This window comes from Eptatretus burgeri, chromosome 4, assembly GCF_056783735.1.
Source record: "Eptatretus burgeri isolate ZD-2024b chromosome 4, Ebu_testis_v1, whole genome shotgun sequence".
Lineage (NCBI taxonomy): Eukaryota > Metazoa > Chordata > Myxini > Myxiniformes > Myxinidae > Eptatretus > Eptatretus burgeri.
In genome coordinates this window covers 70,198,335-70,219,111 of record NC_140964.1, presented here as the reverse complement: position 1 = coordinate 70,219,111, position 20,777 = coordinate 70,198,335, and the positions used below count along the sequence as shown (strand labels likewise).

Below are 20,777 nucleotides of genomic sequence, written 5' to 3'. Positions count from 1 at the left end.
TTAATCTCGAATTTTCTGTGATCTTAACATCCTACCTTTCTCTTAATCTTCTCAAATATGCAGAGGTGTACATAAAAGCAACAGGTGTTTCTTGAAGGCAAAGAGGTTTGATAGATAAAACTAGAAGTGCACTCGGTGGAGTACATATCTCCGCCACGCAATGCCTTATCCATGAGAACATATTGTGCCCATTACATTTTTGAAATATCATGCTTTTCAGCACTTTGTCGTTTTTGGCCCAATCTCTCAATGGTGAAGAATCACCTTGGAAATTAAATAATTCTCATATCCAGATTCGGATTTTCACCAAAATAAAATAATTTCGGCCTTGCCACACATCCAACCTGTCCACCAAGTTTCTTCTGAATCTGTCCAATTTTTTGAGATACCGTGCAATATATCGGTATAGCCCTATGTCTCAATGGTGAAGAATCGCTTTTAAAATTATCAGATCCAGATTCAGATCTTCATCAAAATTGAATCAATTCTTCCTCCTCACACATCAACATGTCCACCAAGTTTCGTCTGAATTCGTCGACAACTTTTTAAGATATCGTGCTATGTATCATTTTTGGCCTGATCTCTGAATGGTGAAGAATCACTGAAAAAATTCTCGTGGTCGGATCCGGATCCGGACCTTCACAAAATCTAATCAGTTTGTCCTTGTCACACACTGAACCTGTCCACAAAATTTCATCCGGATTCGTCCACAACTTTTTGAGATATCCTGCACACAATCAAACAAACAGACAAAGAGGGGTGAAAACATAAACTCCTTCACCTTCGGTGGCGGAGGTAATAATAAAAGAAAAGCTGCGTCCCTCATAGAAATGCACATCTTAGCAATGAAGTGAATGAGCTGATCCCTCCTTCATTTCAATCATTCTCATCCATAAAGGGTGGCATATTTGGACACACATAACTTATTCAGAGACCAATCTGTTATTCTTCCTGCCCTTATCAAAGCTCATCAAAACAGGGCCCAAACTGAAATGGGCCTGAAGGTATCAGCCAGTGTGCAGTCTGGTGGGAAGGAGTTGGTTAGGTGCGGTCCTGAAAGACCCAACTTTGGTATTTACTGCCATCGCAGGCTTCCAATCGGGGTTCAGCAACACCCCCGACTGATTCCTGCATGGCCTGTACACACATCTTGTTCTTTACGTGGAAGAACGAGCCATCCTAAAAAGGTACAGAAAGATGTGCAAAGTTAGTGCAATTTAAAAAAAAACAAAAAAAAAAAAACTATTTGCTCTTCATTTTCCCACTGCAATATGCATAAATATTTTGATGAACAAATTAATTTTTATCATCAACTCTCATCGTTATTGAACTCTCATGTGACAACCTGCACCACTCAAAATCCTGAATACTGTGTGCATAGGGATGGCCTCACGTAAATAAAACGATTTTTTAAAGGCATAAAGAGTCCATCGAAGCAGGCAAAAGCAAAAAGTATTGAGTGCAAAAGTATGTTGCTCTGCCCCCTGGAGGAAATATCTGTGCAAAACACCCACGTGTTCATTGCCTTTACAATTTCCCCAAAGTAGTGCTATGGTCAAGGCTCATGTTAGAGTATAAACCCCAATAAGGGATTTGGGATACACTGTGTGTATATTTGAAAAATTAATCTCGAATTTTCAGTGATCGCAACATCCCAGCTTTCTCGTAATCTACTGTACTAAAATATGCAGAGGTGCACAAGAAGCAAAAGGTGTCTCATGTAAGGCACAGAGGTTTGACAGATAAAATGAAATAAAAAGAGTCAGAAAGTTTTGTGGATTTCTGATCTTTTTGGAAATTAAAGCAAGTTTGGCATGAAGATAGAGTCACACTTTTACATGATTGACTCATCATGCTTAACCATGCATAAGCCTGGAAAATGTCAAAATGCCTTTTTCACAAACAAAACAAAAAAATAATTCAATGAACACAAACTCCAAAAACAAAAAGATAGGTATATACTGTTGATAAAAAAGCTCTTTCAAACCAGACTGACTCACTGATCGATATTAAAGATCAGTAGCTTAAGGGTGACGGAGAAGGCTGAAATTTTGCATTCCGATGGACATCGAAGTCGATACACCAGAAAAAAAAAATCACAGAAATGTCGGACAACATCCATAAATGAAAATATAAATGAATGAAAAAAAATGCAGGTGAGCGACCCAAAACAATGGGGAAGCACGCTAATTTTGTGTGCTGATGGACATCAAAGCTGATACTCCAGGACAAAAATAAGTCACAGAATCAGAAAGCATCTGGAAATGAAAACATAAATAAATGTAAAAGATATGAAAATAAACAAATGAAAAAATCAAATGCATGAGAGCAAACCGAGACAATGGGAAAGCACGGTTTGTTTGCTTAAGGCCCGGTGACACCTTGACATTTTAGCCAACGTATGCCGATTTTTGATTTTTTTTTATAAAACGCTGGCACACGTTGAATACGTTATGGGTAAGTTTTGATAACATTGAGAGCACGCTGAAAAACACTGCCATACGTCGTTGTACGCTGGCTTTAAACGTTGTACTTTTTGGTTGTCCTCAAATTTTTTCATGCTTGAAATTTCACGACGTATGCCGGCGTATGACTCACACGTTCCGCTACGCTGGCCACAAGTTGTATGCACGGTCTGCGATCGTTGACAGACGTCAACACATGCTACTTGTAAGTTAATCATAAGTTGAGACACGCCGAGGTAATGTTTAGCGTACCCGAAACTTATTTCTAACCTATGATTAACGTGTTGTTGGCACGTTACGCGATCGTTGCCACACATCAACAGACGTTACTTTTAAGTTACTCATAGGCTGAAAGACGTCGGTATAATGGATCGTCCTTGCGTCAGCGTCCACGGCCACGGCCAGGACACTTATTTGCAGCATTCTTCAAACTTTTCTTCGGCATGACGAGGATGTTCACACTTCGATGTCTAGCTTGGCTATGATTCCAATTGTCCATTGGCAGCGTCTATTTAAAATAGTCGAGTTTGAGCGTTTTAACACGTTCAGAAGAAACGCTTCAAATTTCCAAACCCCAGCGTCAAAAAACAAAGGCGAGTGACAGCAATTTAAATCGTTCATTGTAAACAATGAAAATAGCTGAGTGGTACCGTTTAAAAGTCGTTGAGTGTAAAAAAAATCCAATTGTTGAGCGCAAGCGTCTACTTTCAATAGTGGAGATGCAGCCATTTAAATCGTTGAGTTTATCATTTAAATCGTTAAACGCAAGGACGATCCATCATAACTCACACCCTCCCCCTCACACTCACCTACTACTGCCAACATGAACAAACTACTAATACTGATACTGTTCCTGCTGACATGGACATCGACTCAAAAAGGACTCGAAAACACTGTTGGGTTCCCCTTTTATGAGCAGCATTTTTATATACCAATTCCCAAACTCGCTGGGAACACGTCTTTATATGGCAGTTGTAAGCTAGAAACACGTTCATTTTTTTTTTTTGTCGACCGGAAGACGTCATTGGAATACATCTACATACGTCGATGTGTGTTGGGACTACGTAAAGAATTGGTTCAAAGCACGTCAAACATAAGTTAGAAATAAGTTTCGCGTAAAAAAGACATTACTGCGACGTGTTTCGACTTATGAGTAGCTTATAAGTAGCCTTTGTGGACGTGTGTAAGCGTCCGTATATCGTGTGTACAACTTATCCCCATCGCATGCGGAACGTGTGTCATACACCGAGTACGTCATAAAATTTTGAACATGTTTAAAATTTCTTGACGTACTCTACTTACTACGACGTATGATAGCGTACTTTAGCGTTGTACTCACATATACCAAACTCCACGTTATTAAAAACATGTCATCGCCACGTTATTAAAAACACCTGACCCCCACGTTATTAAAAACACATCACCTCCACGTTATTAAAAACACCTGACCCCCACTTTATTAAAAACACATCACCGCCACGTTATTAAAAACACCTCACCGCCACATTATTAAAAACACCTCATCCCCACATTATTAAAAACACCTCACCACCACATTATTAAAAACACATCACCGCAATGTTATTAAAAACACCTCACCGCCACATTATTAAAAACACCTCATCCCCACATTTTTAAAACCACCTCACTGCCACATTATTAAAAACACCTCATCCCCACATTATTAAAAACACCTCATCCCCACATTATTAAAAACACCTCATCCCCACATTTTTAAAACCACATCACTGCCACATTATTAAAAACAACTCACCACCACATTATTAAAAACACCTCATCACCACATTATTAAAAAAACCTCACCGCAATGTTATTAAAAACACCTCACCGCAATGTTATTAAAAACACCTCACCGCATAATTATTAAAAACACCTCACCGCCACATTATTAAAAACACCTCATCCCCACATTATTAAAAACACCTAACCACCACATTATTAAAAACACCTCATCCCCACATTATTAAAAACACCTCACCACCACATTATTAAAAACACCTCACCACCACATTATTAAAAACACATCACCGCAATGTTATTAAAAACACCTCACCGCCACATTATTAAAAACACCTCATCCCCACATTTTTAAAACCACCTCACTGCCACATTATTAAAAACACCTCATCCCCACATTATTAAAAACACCTCACCACCACATTATTAAAAACACATCACCCAATGTCATTAAAAACACCTCACCACCATATTATGAAAAACATCACCGCAATGTTATAAAAACACCTCACCGCCACATTATTAAAAACACCTCACCGCCACATTTTTAAAAACACCTCACCACCACATTATTAAAAACACCTCACCGCCACATTTTTAAAAACACCTCACCGCCACATTTTTAAAAACACCTCACCGACACATTATTAAAAACACCTCACCGCCACATTATTAAAAACACCTCACCGCCACATTATTAAAAACACCTCACCTCCACATTTTTAAAACCACCTCACCGCCACATTATTAAAAATACCTCACCGCCACATTATTAAAAACACCTCATCCCCACATTATTAAAAACACCTCACCGCCACATTTTTAAAAACACCTCACCGCCACATTATTAAAAACACCTCACCGCAACATTTTTAAAAACACCTCACCGCCACATTATTAAAAACACCTCACCGCCACATTATTAAAAACACCTCAATGCCACATTATTAAAAACACCTCACCTCCACATTTTTAAAACCACCTCACTGCCACATTAAAAACACATCACCGCAACGTTATTAAAAACACCACACTGCCACATTATTAAAACAATTCACCACCACATTTTTAAAACCACCTCACTGCCACATTAAAAACACATCACCGCAACGTTATTAAAAACACCACACTGCCACATTATTAAAACAATTCACCACCACATTTTTAAAACCAACTCACTGCCACATTATTAAAAACACATCACCGCCACATTTTTAAAACCACCTCACTGCCACATTATTAAAAACACCTCATCCCCACATTATTAAAAACACCTCATCCCCACATTATTAAAAACACCTTACCGCCACATTATTAAAAACACATCACCGCAACGTTATTAAAAACACCTCACCACCACATTATTAAAAACACATCACCGCAATGTCATTAAAAACACCTCACCACCACTTTATGAAAAACACATCACCGCAATGTCATTAAAAACACCTCACCACCACATTATTAAAAACACATCACCGCAATATTATAAAAACACCTCACCGCCACATTATTAAAAACACCTCACCACATTATTAAGAACACATCACCGCAATGTTATTAAAAACACCTCACCGCCACATTATTAAAAACACATCACCGCAATGTTATTAAAACCACCTCACTGCCACATTATTAAAAACACCTCACCACCACATTATTAAAAACACCTCACCACCACATTATTAAAAACACCTCACCACCACATTATTAAAAACACATCACCGCAATGTTATTGAAAAAACCTCACCACCACATTTTTAAAACCACCTCACTGCCACATTATTAAAAACACCTCATCCCCACATTATTAAAACCACCTCATCCCCACATTTTTAAAACCACCTCACTGCCACATTAAAAACACATCACCGTAACGTTATTAAAAACAGCACACTGCCACATTATTAAAACAATTCACCACCACATTTTTAAAACCAACTCACTGCCACATTATTAAAAACCAACTCACTGCCACATTATTAAAAACACATCACCGCAACGTTATTAAAAACACCTCACTGCCACATTATTAAAACAATTCACCACCACATTTTTAAAACCAACTCACTGCCACATTATTAAAACAATTCGCCGCCACATTTTTAAAACCACCTCACTGCACATTATTAAAAACACATCACCGCAGCGTTATTAAAAACATCTCCGTCACATTTATAAAACCACCTCACTGCCACATTATTAAAAACATCACCGCAACGTTATTAAAAACAAACCACTGCCACATTATTAAAACAATTCACCGCCACATTTTTAAAACCACCTCACTGCCACATTATTAAAAATACATCACAGCAGCGTTATTAAAAACACCTCACCACCACAATATTAAAACACCTCACCGCCACATTATTAAAAACACCTCACCACCACATTATTAAAAACACATCACCGCAATGTTATTAAAAACACCTCATCCCCACATTATTAAAACCACCTCACTTCCACATTATGAAAAACACATCACCGCAACGTAATTAAAAACAAATCACTGCCACATTATGAAAACAATTCACCACCAGATTTTTAAAACCACCTCACTGCCACATGATTAAAAACACATCACCGCAGCGTTATTAAAAACACCTCACTGCCACATGATTAAAAACACATCACCGCAGCGTTATTAAAAACACATCACCGCAACGTTATTAAAAACACATCACCGCAACGTTATTAAAAACACCACACCACCACATTATTAAAAATACATCACCGCAATGTTATTAAAAACATCTCCGCCACATTTTTAAAACCACCTCACTGCCACATGATTAAAAACATATCACCGCAGCATTATTAAAAACACCTCACCACCACATTATTAAAAACACATCACCGCAATGTGCTTAGAAACACCACACTGCCACATTATCAAAACAATTCACCGCCACATTATTAAAACCACCTCACTGCCACATTATTAAAAACACATCACCACAACGTTATTAAAAAACAAACCACTGCCACATTATTAAAACAATTCACCGCCACATTTTTAAAACCACCTCACTGCCACATTATTAAAAACACATCACAGCAGCGTTATTAAAAACACCTCACCACCACATTATTAAAAACACATCACTGCAATGTTATTAAAAACACCTCACCTCCACATTATTAAAAATACATCACCGCAATGTTATTAAAAACATCTCCGCCACATTTTTAAAACCACCTCACTGCCACATGATTAAAAACACATCACCGCAGCGTTATTAAAAACACCTCACCACCACATTATTAAAAACACATCACCGCAATGTGCTTAGAAACACCACACTGCCACATTATCAAAACAATTCACCGCCACATTATTAAAACCACCTCACTGCCACATTATTAAAAACACATCAGCGCAACGTTATTAAAAACAAACCACTGCCACATTATTAAAACAATTCACCGCCACATTTTTAAAACCACCTCACTGCCACATTATTAAAAACACATCACCGCAACGTTATTAAAAACACCTCACTGCCACATTATTAAAACAATTCACCACCACATTTTTAAAACCAACTCACTGCCACATTATTAAAACAATTCGCCGCCACATTTTTAAAACCACCTCACTGCACATTATTAAAAACACATCACCGCAGCGTTATTAAAAACATCTCCGCCACATTTATAAAACCACCTCACTGCCACATTATTAAAAACACATCACCGCAACGTTATTAAAAACAAACCACTGCCACATTATTAAAACAATTCACCGCCACATTTTTAAAACCACCTCACTGCCACATTATTAAAAATACATCACAGCAGCGTTATTAAAATCACCTCACCACCACATTATTAAAAACACCTCACCGCCACATTATTAAAAACACCTCACCACCACATTATTAAAAACACCTCACCGCAATGTTATTAAAAACACCTCATCCCCACATTATTAAAACCACCTCACTGCCACATTATTAAAAACACATCACCGCAACGTAATTAAAAACAAATCACTTCCACATTATTAAAACAATTCACCACCAGATTTTTAAAACCACCTCACTGCCACATGATTAAAAACACATCACCGCAGCGTTATTAAAAACACATCACCGCAACGTTATTAAAAACACCACACCACCACATTATTAAAAATACATCACCGCAATGTTATTAAAAACATCTCCGCCACATTTTTAAAACCACCTCACTGCCACATGATTAAAAACATATCACCGCAGCGTTATTAAAAACACCTCACCACCACATTATTAAAAACACATCACCGCAATGTGCTGAGAAACACCACACTGCCACATTATCAAAACAATTCACCGCCACATTATTAAAACCACCTCACTGCCACATTATTAAAAACACATCACCGCAACGTTATTAAAAACAAACCACTGCCACATTATTAAAACAATTCACCGCCACATTTTTAAAACCACCTCACTGCCACATTATTAAAAACACATCACAGCAGTGTTATTAAAAACACCTCACCACCACATTATTAAAAACACATCACTGCAATGTTATTAAAAACACCTCACCGCCACATTATTAAAAATACATCACCGCAATGTTATTAAAAACATCTCCGCCACATTTTTAAAACCACCTCACTGCCACATGATTAAAAACATCACCGCAGCGTTATTAAAAACACCTCACCACCACATTATTAAAAACACATCACCGCAATGTGCTTAGAAACACCACACTGCCACATTATCAAAACAATTCACCGCCACATTATTAAAACCACCTCACTGCCACATTATTAAAAACACATCACCGCAACGTTATTAAAAACAAACCACTGCCACATTATTAAAACAATTCACCGCCACATTTTTAAAACCACCTCACTGCCACATTATTAAAAACACATCACCGCAACGTTATTAAAAACACCTCACTGCCACATTATTAAAACAATTCGCCGCCACATTTTTAAAACCACCTCACTGCACATTATTAAAAACACATCACCGCAGCGTTATTAAAAACATCTCCGCCACATTTATAAAACCACCTCACTGCCACATTATTAAAAACGCAATACCGCAACGTTATTAAAAACAAACCACTGCCACATTATTAAAACAATTCACCGCCACATTTTTAAAACCACCTCACTGCCACATTATTAAAAATACATCACAGCAGCGTTATTAAAAACACCTCACCACGACATTATTAAAAACACCTCACCGCCACATTATTAAAAACACCTCACGACCACATTATTAAAAACACATCACCGCAATGTTATTAAAAACACCTCATCCCCACATTATTAAAACCACCTCACTGCCACATTATTAAAAACACATCACCGCAACGTAATTAAAAACAAATCACTGCCACATTATTAAAACAATTCACCACCAGATTTTTAAAACCACCTCACTGCCACATGATTAAAAACACATCACCGCAGCGTTATTAAAAACACCTCACTGCCACATGATTAAAAACACATCACCGCAGCGTTATTAAAAACACATCACCGCAACGTTATTAAAAACACCACACCACCACATTATTAAAAATACATCACCGCAATGTTATTAAAAACATCTCCGCCACATTTTTAAAACCACCTCACTGCCACATGATTAAAAACATATCACCGCAGCGTCATTAAAAACACCTCACCACCACATTATTAAAAACACATCACCGCAATGTGCTGAGAAACACCACACTGCCACATTATCAAAACAATTCACCGCCACATTATTAAAACCACCTCACTGCCACATTATTAAAAACACATCACCGCAATGTTATTAAAAACAAACCACTGCCACATTATTAAAACAATTCACCGCCACATTTTTAAAACCACCTCACTGCCACATTATTAAAAACACATCACAGCAGCGTTATTAAAAACACCTCACCACCACATTATTAAAAACACATCACTGCAATGTTATTAAAAACACCTCAACACCACATTATTAAAAATACATCACCGCAATGTTATTAAAAACATCTCCCCCACATTTTTAAAACCACCTCACTGCCACATGATTAAAAACACATCACCGCAGCGTTATTAAAAACACCTCACCACCACGTTATTAAAAACACATCACCGCAATGTGCTTAGAAACACCACACTGCCACATTATCAAAACAATTCACCGCCACAATATTAAAACCACCTCACTGCCACATTATTAAAAACACATCACCGCAACGTTATTAAAAACAAACCACTGCCACATTATTAAAACAATTCACCGCCACATTTTTAAAACCACCTCACTGCCACATTATTAAAAACACATCACAGCAGCATTATTAAAAACACATCACTGCAATGTTATTAAAAACACCTCACCGCCATATTTTTAAAACCACCTCACTGCCACATTATTAAAACAATTCACAGCCACATTTTTAAAACCACCTCACTGCCACATTATTAAAAACACATCACCGCAGCGTTATTAAAAACACCTCACCGCTACTTTATTAAAAACACGTCACCGCAGCGTTATTAAAAACACCTCACCTCCACTTTATTAAAAACATGTCACCGCAACATTAATAAAAATACCTCACCACCACGTTATTAAAAACACGTCAGCGCCACGTTATTAAAAACACCTGACCCCGACTTTATTAAAAACACCTCACCCCCACTTTATTAAAAACACGTCACCCCCACTTTATTAAAAACACCTCACCCCCACTTTATTAAAAACACATCACCGCCACTTTATTAAAAACACGTCACCGCCACTTTATTTAAAACACGTCACTGCCACTTTATTAAAAACACGTCACCGCCACTTTATTAAAAACACATCACCACCACTTTATTAAAAACACCTCACCACCACATTATTAAAAACACATCACCGCTATGTTATGAAAAACACCTGACCGCCACTTTATTAAAAACACATCACCGCCACGTTATTAAAAACACCTGACTCCCAGTTTATTAAAAACACATCACCGCCACGTTATTAAAAACACCTGACCCCCACTTTATTAAAAACATGTCACCACCACGTTATTAAAAACACCTGACCCCCCACTTTATTAAAAACACGTCACCTCCACGTTATTAAAAACACGTCATCGCCACCTTATTAAAAACACCTGACCCCCACGCTATTAAAAACACATCACCTCCACGTTATTAAAAACACCTGACCCCCACTTTATTAAAAACACATCACCTCCATGTGATTAAAAACACCTGACCCCCACTTTATTAAAAACACGACACCGCCACGTTATTAAAAACACCTGACCCCCACTTTATTAAAAACATGTCACCGCCACGTTATGAAAAACACCTGACCCCCCACGTTATTAAAAACACGTCACCTCCACGTTATTAAAAACACATCACCGCCACGTTATTAAAAACACCTGACCCCCACTTTATTAAAAACATGTCACCGCCACGTTATGAAAAACACCTGACCCCCCCACATTATTAAAAACACATCACCGCCACGTTATTAAAAACACCTGACCCCCACTTTATTAAAAACATGTCACCGCCACGTTATTAAAAACACCTGACCCCCCACTTTATTAAAAACACGTCACCTCCACGTTATTAAAAACACGTCATCGCCACGTTATTAAAAACACATCATCACCACGTTATTAAAAACACGTCATCGCCACGTTATTAAAAACATGTCACCGCCACATTATTAAAAACACATCACCGCCACATTATTAAAAACACCTGACCGCCATTTTCTTAAAAACACGTCACCTCCACGTTATTAAAAACACGTCACCGCCACATTATTAAAAACACGTCACCGCCATGTTATTAAAAACACGTCACCGCCACGTTATTAAAAACACGTCACCTCCACGTTATTAAAAACACGTCACCGCCACATTATTAAAAACACGTCACCGCCACGTTATTAAAAACACGTCACCGCCACGTTATTAAAAACACGTCACCGCCACGTTATTAAAAACACGTCACCGCCACGTTATTAAAAACACCTCACCCCCACGTTATTAATAACATGTCACCTCCACGTTATTAAAAACACGTCACCCCCACTTTATTAAAAACACGTCACCACCACTATTAAAAACACGTCACCCCCACGTTATTAAAAACACCTGACCCCCACTTTATTAAAAACACGTCACCGCCACGTTGTTAAAAACACGTCACCACCACGTTATTAAAAACACGTCATCGCCACGTTATTAAAAACACGTCACCTCCACGTGATTAAAAACACCTGACCCCCACTTTATTAAAAACACATCACCGCCACGTTATTAAAAACACGTCACCTCCACGTGATTAAAAACACCTGACCCCCACTTTATTAAAAACACATCACCGCCACGTTATTAAAAACACCTGACCCCCACTTTATTAAAAACATGTCACCGCCACGTTATTAAAAACACCTGACCCCCCACTTTATTAAAAACACGTCACCTCCACGTTATTAAAAACATGTCATCGCCACGTTATTAAAAACACCTGACCCCCACGTTATTAAAAACACATCACCTCCACGTTATTAAAAACACCTGACCCCCACTTTATTAAAAACACATCACCGCCACGTTATTAAAAACACCTGACCCCCCACTTTATTAAAAACACATCATGGCCACGTTATTAAAAACACGTCACCGCCACGTTATTAAAAACACCTCACCGCCACGTTATTAAAAACACCTCACTTCTTCGAGACAGACAGATAGAGAAAGAGAAATAAAGAGCAGAGGAGATAAAATAAAAGAAAAAGTAATAATTCGAATGAATAAAGAAAACTGAAAAGTAGAAAGAAGCGTGAAAGGAACAAAGGGAAAAGATGTCGGGAAGAGGCCGGAAAAATAGATTTCATCAGTTACTCCCCAGGCTCAAACACAGCAACAGGTACAAGCTACCAAAGGAACTCCTTTCAGATTCTATAAGCAACATGGGTCATTCTCAAAAAGATAAGCATTTTCAGGTGTCTTACAAGGTTATGACGAGATAAAATACCATTCACATCCCACTGTACATACAAATTCAGCATCAAAAAGATAAAATGACAACAGTTCATAAAAAATATATTGGGCTGACAGGATGGCCTAGACCTAGAGGGACGCAGACTCACTTCCTAAGTCATCTCACCTGGGTTTGAATCTTGAGCCAGCTATAAAGTCATCCCGGTGTTTAACAGGCAGAGTGATTCATCAATGTGTATGCAGTCCCTCGGTGGGACGTTAAACTGTCGCCAGTCTGCCGGCATTAGTTGGTGGATGTTAAGGATCCTCAGTGTCCTTCATGAAGATGAGGCGAGCTTTGGCCATGAAGAAATTCCAAATTCCTGTCCGAACCTTCGTAGAATGTCAGGCCTGGCCAACCGATTCATCAGACTTGGGCCAAAACTCTCCCCGGGTAACCCCACAATAACGTGGGGATATTTGTGGCTGTTAAAGAATAATAATAATTTTGTTTTTTTAAAATGTGTTGAATTTTATTCCTTTTTAAACCATGATCCCTTTAAACTTCTCATTTTCAGAGGAAAGGCGACATAACGCACACTGATAAAGACCAATCATCTCAGAAAAGCTGGTGGGTTGTTTTTTTCTTTTGAAAAAGGCCTGTGGTTATAAGTTTGTTTACAGTTACTCTCATAAAGCTGACATTCCCACCAAAGGATACCTATTCATGGCCAGGAAAAATATACAAACCATTGCATGTTCTCGCTAGTCTTTATATAGTCATTTGATTGAGAGGCGTTTGCAATCGTGGATTAAAGGTTAAAAAGAAGATGGTTGTTCAAACCAATACCATGAGCCAATGAGGACCATCCACTAAGAGGATAGAGAGAAAAATGTATTTGCACTTTAACAAAACAACATTATATTTTAATTATTGTTCATCTTTTCTTCCACCAAATATTCAATAAGTTAACTTCCCTCCTTCCTGTCTTTAACAACCTCCCCCCAACCCCCAACACACCATCCCATCCCACCTTTCACCACATCCATTGGTATCGATATTAACGCACCTCTCGAAACAGAAATTGCTGGTTTTCTGGCACACTCTCCCCTTCGTTGCGGCAGAGCTGGATAGTCAGACGGTTCGAGCCACTCTCAACAGACGCACAGCCCTCGGGCACACGGGAGTTGTATCTTATCTCTTGCATCTTGGTGTATTCAAAAAACTGGAAATTGTTTGACAACAGAAAGAAAAAAAATAGAACACATGAAGCAAACCATCGATCCAGTGCCATTGCACATGGACAAATGCATACACGTGTATTTCATCATTTTTTTTGTTATACTCTATAGCTCGTGCAAGATGCACACGAGAGTCGACGGTGGAGCGCATAGAAGGTTCCATGGAAGCATATATGCCGCTTGCTTCATTCATATTTGCATTCCTTTGTTCTTTATGGTTGTCAGGTGTGCTGGACGTGAGTCAAGGTTCATATCCAGCATATTCATGTGACCATGTGTCTGCAATTTACATAAATCCTATTAACAAGTAGCAATCTCTGTGCCTCCCCAAACCCTCGAAACTCACAACCATGCATCTTCTTGTCCTTACTCATCCCACCCTCCCCCCTGCCCACTCCCCCCTTATTACCAGCTGCGTGCAGTCAATAATGCCAATTTTTGCTTGCAATGACTGCTGGTTTCGCTTGTCCCTTTCATGTACCGATATCTACTCAACCATTTGTCATTAGCCTCTTTCTCGACACCACCTGTGCAGCTCTAATTTGTTTGAATTTTCAATTGAGAAAGCACTTTAACAGTGTTTTTTTGTTGTCGGTCGATCCATCATTGTGATCCGGTCCAAACAAAAGGGGATTCCGATTTTTATCCACATTTACTACCTCATTACACTTCAAGAAATGACCTCAGGTAGTGATGCCTCTGCTCACCAAGTCCTGACTCTAATTGTGTCCAATTAGTAGTCCAATTAGTATCGGCCCCTGCTCAGAGTTACGAGTGACGGCACATCAGTTGAACTTGCAAGCCAGCAGAACATCTGTCCATTCGTCAATAGCTAGAAGTGCAGCAGAGGTGATGGGGATGCAACGTTTTGGGATGTGGATACTCTTTGGTGGAAGTCTGGCCAAGACGAAATAAAGTATTTAATACAATGGCAAATGTTTTTCTTTCCACAAGGGCAATCCATATTCTCAACAATTGCAGCTCCATGCGTTCTGTTGGATTATGCTTTAACAGAGCCAAAGAATCCCGCAGCCTATACCTGCCAATCACACAGTTGAAAAATTGAATATTTTCTATTGTGTGAATGATGATGTATCCAAAGTCACAGCATGTGTCTTCAACTGGTGATGGCAGATCTGAAAGACTAGAGACCATTAGTTGATTTCCTGTGCACTGGTGGTCACAGAGTGATGGTCATGTTTGTTCTCATGAACAGGAGATACTCAGAGCAGATTATATAGTGAATTGGTGGTCATATTTATGGAATGCACTTCACACTCCATGTAGAACAGGTCCCTACAAAGGGTGGAGTGAGGAAGAACTGCTACAGCAAGCTTTTCTCTTTCACAGTGGTAAGAGAAAAAAAATCAAGCAAGAAATTTATGAACAATGATTGCTGGAACGTGCAACCCTTTTGGGATATACCTGGATCTGGGAATCTTCTCCATGACGTAGCGATTCATCGATGTGTAAATGACTCGCAAATTTTCCGATACGACTGAGTGAATTTTTAACATTGTTACATTGTCAATTACAATTCACTTGGTGGTAAAGTATGTTTTTCCATAAACAAACTTCATTAAGAATCTCGAACAAATTGGATTTCGCACAGGTGAATTATGCCGGAAAATACCGAGATTGTTATGGCTGAAGTGAATCTATGAAAAAGCACTAGCAATGCAAAAAGGAATGAAAAATGTTGCTCGCTATGAATTAATGAGACACGTGTTTACCGTTCGATGAAAGCACAACAGTGAGAGGGATACCACAGCATACACCTGGATCTACACACACACCTGGTTGGAACCTTGACCATGGCAGACGTACAGAATGATCTCTTTCCCTTCAAGTTTGAACTCATTAGGTGGGTTGTAGTCAAAGCACATGTTCTCAAAGCCTCGGTTAATGAGCTGTACCAGCGCAGCGGCGGAAAGGAGGGTGGGATGGGGAACAGGTGGTTCAAGTCAAAAGTGTAAAGTCAACATTTTAATTGCAGTGAAAATCGATTGAAATTCTCAATGTTTAGCGTATTAGCTTTCAAAGAACTGGAAAGGAGTACGCTTGATGTTGCATGCAATTCAAATGAATACATTTATAAATAAAAAAAATGATAAATAAATAACGAATGGAAGCCGACGCAGCCCACGTTTGTCACCTGTCAACATTCTACCACTTACGCCGGGAAAAGAGCAATCATTTAGTACTCGATTGATGAATGTCCTTGAGCGATCAAGTGGTGAACAAAAACTCTACTCTATCGTAAATGGATGATGAAGACCCCACCATTCCAAAGTATCCAGGCTGATCGTCGGGAATATGGATCTCTGGGAACACGTTCATGAGATACCAGCTGAACGGCTTGCATTGCAACTTCTCACGTATCATCCTTCGCTCGGAAATATCACCGTAGGGCTCCTGCGACAAAACCATCGTCATTTTTTTTAACGGGGGCTTCTGCAAACCTGCATCAAATCACAGCTCAAAAGTGTTTCCGGTCGAAAGCGAAACAGAAATAAACACTTGAAATGCTGCGCTTTAATCACCATCCTTAATTGGATTTCTCCAGAAGGTTTTTCTTTTACCTTTACGTACTCCGACAGGAATTCCATCGGCAAAAATGAAATCTGACTGCAAATGATTATATATTCTTCTTGCAACAATCATCATGTTTTGCCTTCTATGACACCGAGGTTGGATTTTTCACTTCATTTCATTTATTATTTTGCAGGTACATCAGGACGCACGTCACACACCCCTGCAGAATTGCTAAAAAAAAAAAGTGAATCAAATCACTATCGAGTAGCTGTCCTGGTGCTAGGATATCATGACGAGCTCGCATTCCCAATTCTCAGCTGCCCTCGCCCCATAATTCTTGATTCTCATCCAATCTCTGATGTTCATTCGCATTCGTCTTTGACGTGCCTCATCATTTATTCCATTTGATTCTGCCTTTGTATATGAGGCCCGGCGAGGAGTGATGTAAGCGACATTTTTTAATGATATGACGATGATAGGCTCGGATGATAGGGGAAGGGTTAAAATAGTGCTATATGGCATTAAGTCCCAAATTGCCGATGTGGCTCTTACATCGCTCCTCCTCGCGGCGCCTCATATTTACCTTTGCCTTCGAAGATGCTCAAGGAAGTGTCTCTACTCAAGCCCCACATGACCATTTGCAAAAATTGCTGCCCCCCCCCAACTCCATGCAATACGGTGCTTATCAAGCACATGCCACTTTTAATCTTATCTATAACATTATTTTTCAAAATGTATCTCAAGTTCTGCATTGTAGTTGGTCTGCATTTCATGCCGGTCATGTATCGACCACAGGAAACTTCACGGTTGTAGAAACCGCTCGAGTCAGCTCAAAACTTCAAGGGAGAATAACACTCAGATGGGCTTTACCATGTGTTCCACTTCGTGGGAGGCACATCAACACAGAACAAACCAACATGTGCTGTGCATGCAACTTGGGGCTCTGGCACCCCATCGCCTGATCCTTGATCTTTGATAATTAATTGAAGAAAATTTGTTTACCATTTGCAGCAGTTGTTTAACTCAACAGATAAATATCAACAAAAGAAAATTAAAAAAAAATCCTAACCATGCTGGTTTGTGTGTGTACCTATGAAACTCGAATCCTGAAGGCCAAATTTCAGATCTGCAAAGGTGTAACAAAACTCATCGCTCATCCCTTCTATCGACTCCTTCTCGAAAAAGAAACCTCACTTCCTTGCTTCTTTATTTCCACGTTCACATGCATCTAGACAGCAACTGCAGCAACATTCATCACCTTTGATGAAAATGCATTTCATCCTCATGTTTAGCTTCAGACGATGTCCACCAGTCACCTTGGGTGACGTTCTCAGGTGACCCAACTCCGATGAACTCGCCATTGCTTGGGATCGAGTGTCGTTGACACATGTCGGTCGGTCACCCTTATAAGTAACCCAAACCACCCCGATAAAGCAAAAATACAAACTTACTTACATCTCAACTCTCAAACTATGGAATGAGAGCTTCATTCCAGGTTAAGTTAGCACTGGGTTATTGCTCTCTTCGATAGCTGCGATCAAGAGATTCCATAATAGTGGGGCAATTAGCATAACAATTGTGCATTTTGTGAGGAAAGCACCAAATTTGGCACACTAGTAGCCTATCATATTATGAACAGATTTGGATATTGGGCCATCTCAAATTCAGCCGCTGATGGCTGTGGCAGCCATTTTCCACTGCCATCAACAATTTTGAGATGGCCCAATATCCAAATCTGTTCATAATATGATAGGCTACTCGTGTGCCAAATTTGGTGCTTTCCTCACAAAATGCACAATTGTTATGCTATATTTAGCTAAGTTGCCCTACTATATTCGTTTATTTCCCTCTGCTTATTACAATATTCTTAAAATCAGCAAGCCAACATTTGGTGATCAGCTTTGAAAAAAGTTTTGGCATGGAAATAAATATACCCAACATGAAAGAAAACAAGCAGTTCAAAAAAGAAAGAAAGAAGATAAAACAAACTAAAAACTTTCAACAATTTTGAGAAAGTTAAAGGAGGAATAAAAAAAATGAATTAGAAACGAAAATAAACCACAACTCCAACTCAGTGGTTGGACTTTGTACATAGTTTGGGCAGGAATTTGGAACTTGTTCAGGGTTCCAGTAATAACCGGCGGCCTCCTCATTGAAAGACACCGTGGCATCAACGTCCACCAGCAATCAATGTGAGCACACCCATCTCCTGATCAGTGTCCTATGTAATGGACAGTTCACTCATTCGTGCAACACGCTGACAGCAAAGCCCCAATTCGAAAGTTTATAATCAGGTCGAGAATTGAACCCAGGATGACAAAGCTCAAAGGCTAGTGCATTCCATCATTGTGATTCCATCCACCTCTGAACCATCCTTTCAGACTATCAGGCAAATTATAAGACAATCAAATGAAGTAAAAGTACAACGAGTACAAAGCACTGAAAGTACGTACTCTCCGAGCATGAGGGTTCCGGTGATAGTAAATCTCCTTGTATTCATCCATCCAGACCTCTGCGGCACGCACTGTGTTGGCAAGTGCGTTGCTACGGGAGTATGGCGCCTTTCGTGGGAAGACATGTCCAACATGCGAGCATGGATGGACCTCAAGAGTTCCTCCACATTGCCAGATCTGACACATAACGGTACAATGAGGAAAGGTACATTCATAAGAGTACTCCTTTGTAATGACTTATAACCTCAGAATGATTATCTTAATGGACCATCTGCAATATTAAGTGCACATGGAAGGGAGGGGAGGGGGGAAAAAGTTTAAATTGAGACAAACTAGTTTGGCAACCAAGGGGAGGTGGAGATTCCTCCTTCGAAAATGTCTTGCTAAGTGCGGTGAGAAATGCGGTGCCATTGTTTGACATTGCTGCAACCCAGTGTCCCGGGAAGTGACGGCACTTCCCCAAAGCTCAGTGACTGTTTGTCTTGTCTGAAAGTCCTGTGTTCTGTCTCACGTGTGTGTGTGTGTGTGTGTGTGTGTGTGTGTGTGTGTGTGTGTGTGTGTGTGTGTGGGGGGGGGTGAGCAGGGGTGGGGAGGAGAGTGTGGGGTGGGCAGCTTTTTCATCCGTATCATTGCTCATTGCTAAAGAAAAAACCCTCTCATCCTCTACGATAAAGATTTAAGAAAATATGTGATCACAATTGTCTGCGGTGTAACCCGATTTCCCTGACCGCAATTTTTCTGCTCCATTTTACTCTGAACTTCACTCATTCTTCTTCTTAGTCCTTCCCTTCATTTTCATTTATAAGCCTGCTGTTGGCTTAATGGTTGAAGTGGCTGTCTTAAGATCCTAAAGTCTTGAGTTTGAGCATCTGTCGTGCCATTACATAGCACCAGGTGGGGTGGCTCAGCCTGTCACCCTTCCGAGGTCGGCAAAATGAGTACCAGTTTACTGGAAACAAGGGGAACAGCATCCGTGGCACAGCCACCTTCACAGCAATGATGCAACCAGCAGCCACGGACTGCATACAAAATAATACAAATAATTTTAATATATCCCTTACAATGCTGAACTTTGAGCCTTGTGCTACAAATAAAAAACAAGATATGTTTTACTCTGCAATAGACGATGGATGAAACACACTGAGGCTACGAAAGTCACACCCAATGCACTGACAATGATGCAGAACAAAATAAGATGCAAGATTCCAACCAGGATTCATACGATTCTGATCCCCCACATTTTGGGTGCTATGATATCTCTTTACCGAGTGCAGCCTTTGGCTGCTGGTTGCATCATTGGTTGGGATGCGGCTATGCCGCTGATGTACGCTGGCTATGATTTCTCTCTTTCCACCTTACCAAATGTTTATCC

The 20,777-nt window shown here is 39.5% G+C and overlaps 1 protein-coding gene across 1 annotated transcript in view; it reads right to left on the bottom strand.

The window, feature by feature from the left end:
• Nucleotides 1–20,777, bottom strand: part of LOC147028306 (polypeptide N-acetylgalactosaminyltransferase 12-like) — a 57,848-nt gene that overhangs the window by 258 nt on the left and 36,813 nt on the right. Inside the window, exons 7-11 of the mRNA XM_085878593.1 lie at nt 19,406–19,582; nt 16,701–16,832; nt 16,214–16,327; nt 14,246–14,401; nt 1–1,179 (exon numbers count right to left, since the gene is read on the bottom strand). The exon at nt 1–1,179 is cut by the window's left edge and continues 258 nt beyond it. Of these exons, the coding sequence (XP_085734719.1) occupies nt 1,042–1,179; nt 14,246–14,401; nt 16,214–16,327; nt 16,701–16,832; nt 19,406–19,582 (717 nt within the window). The 3' untranslated portion in view covers nt 1–1,041. The remainder of the gene's footprint in view (nt 1,180–14,245; nt 14,402–16,213; nt 16,328–16,700; nt 16,833–19,405; nt 19,583–20,777) is intronic.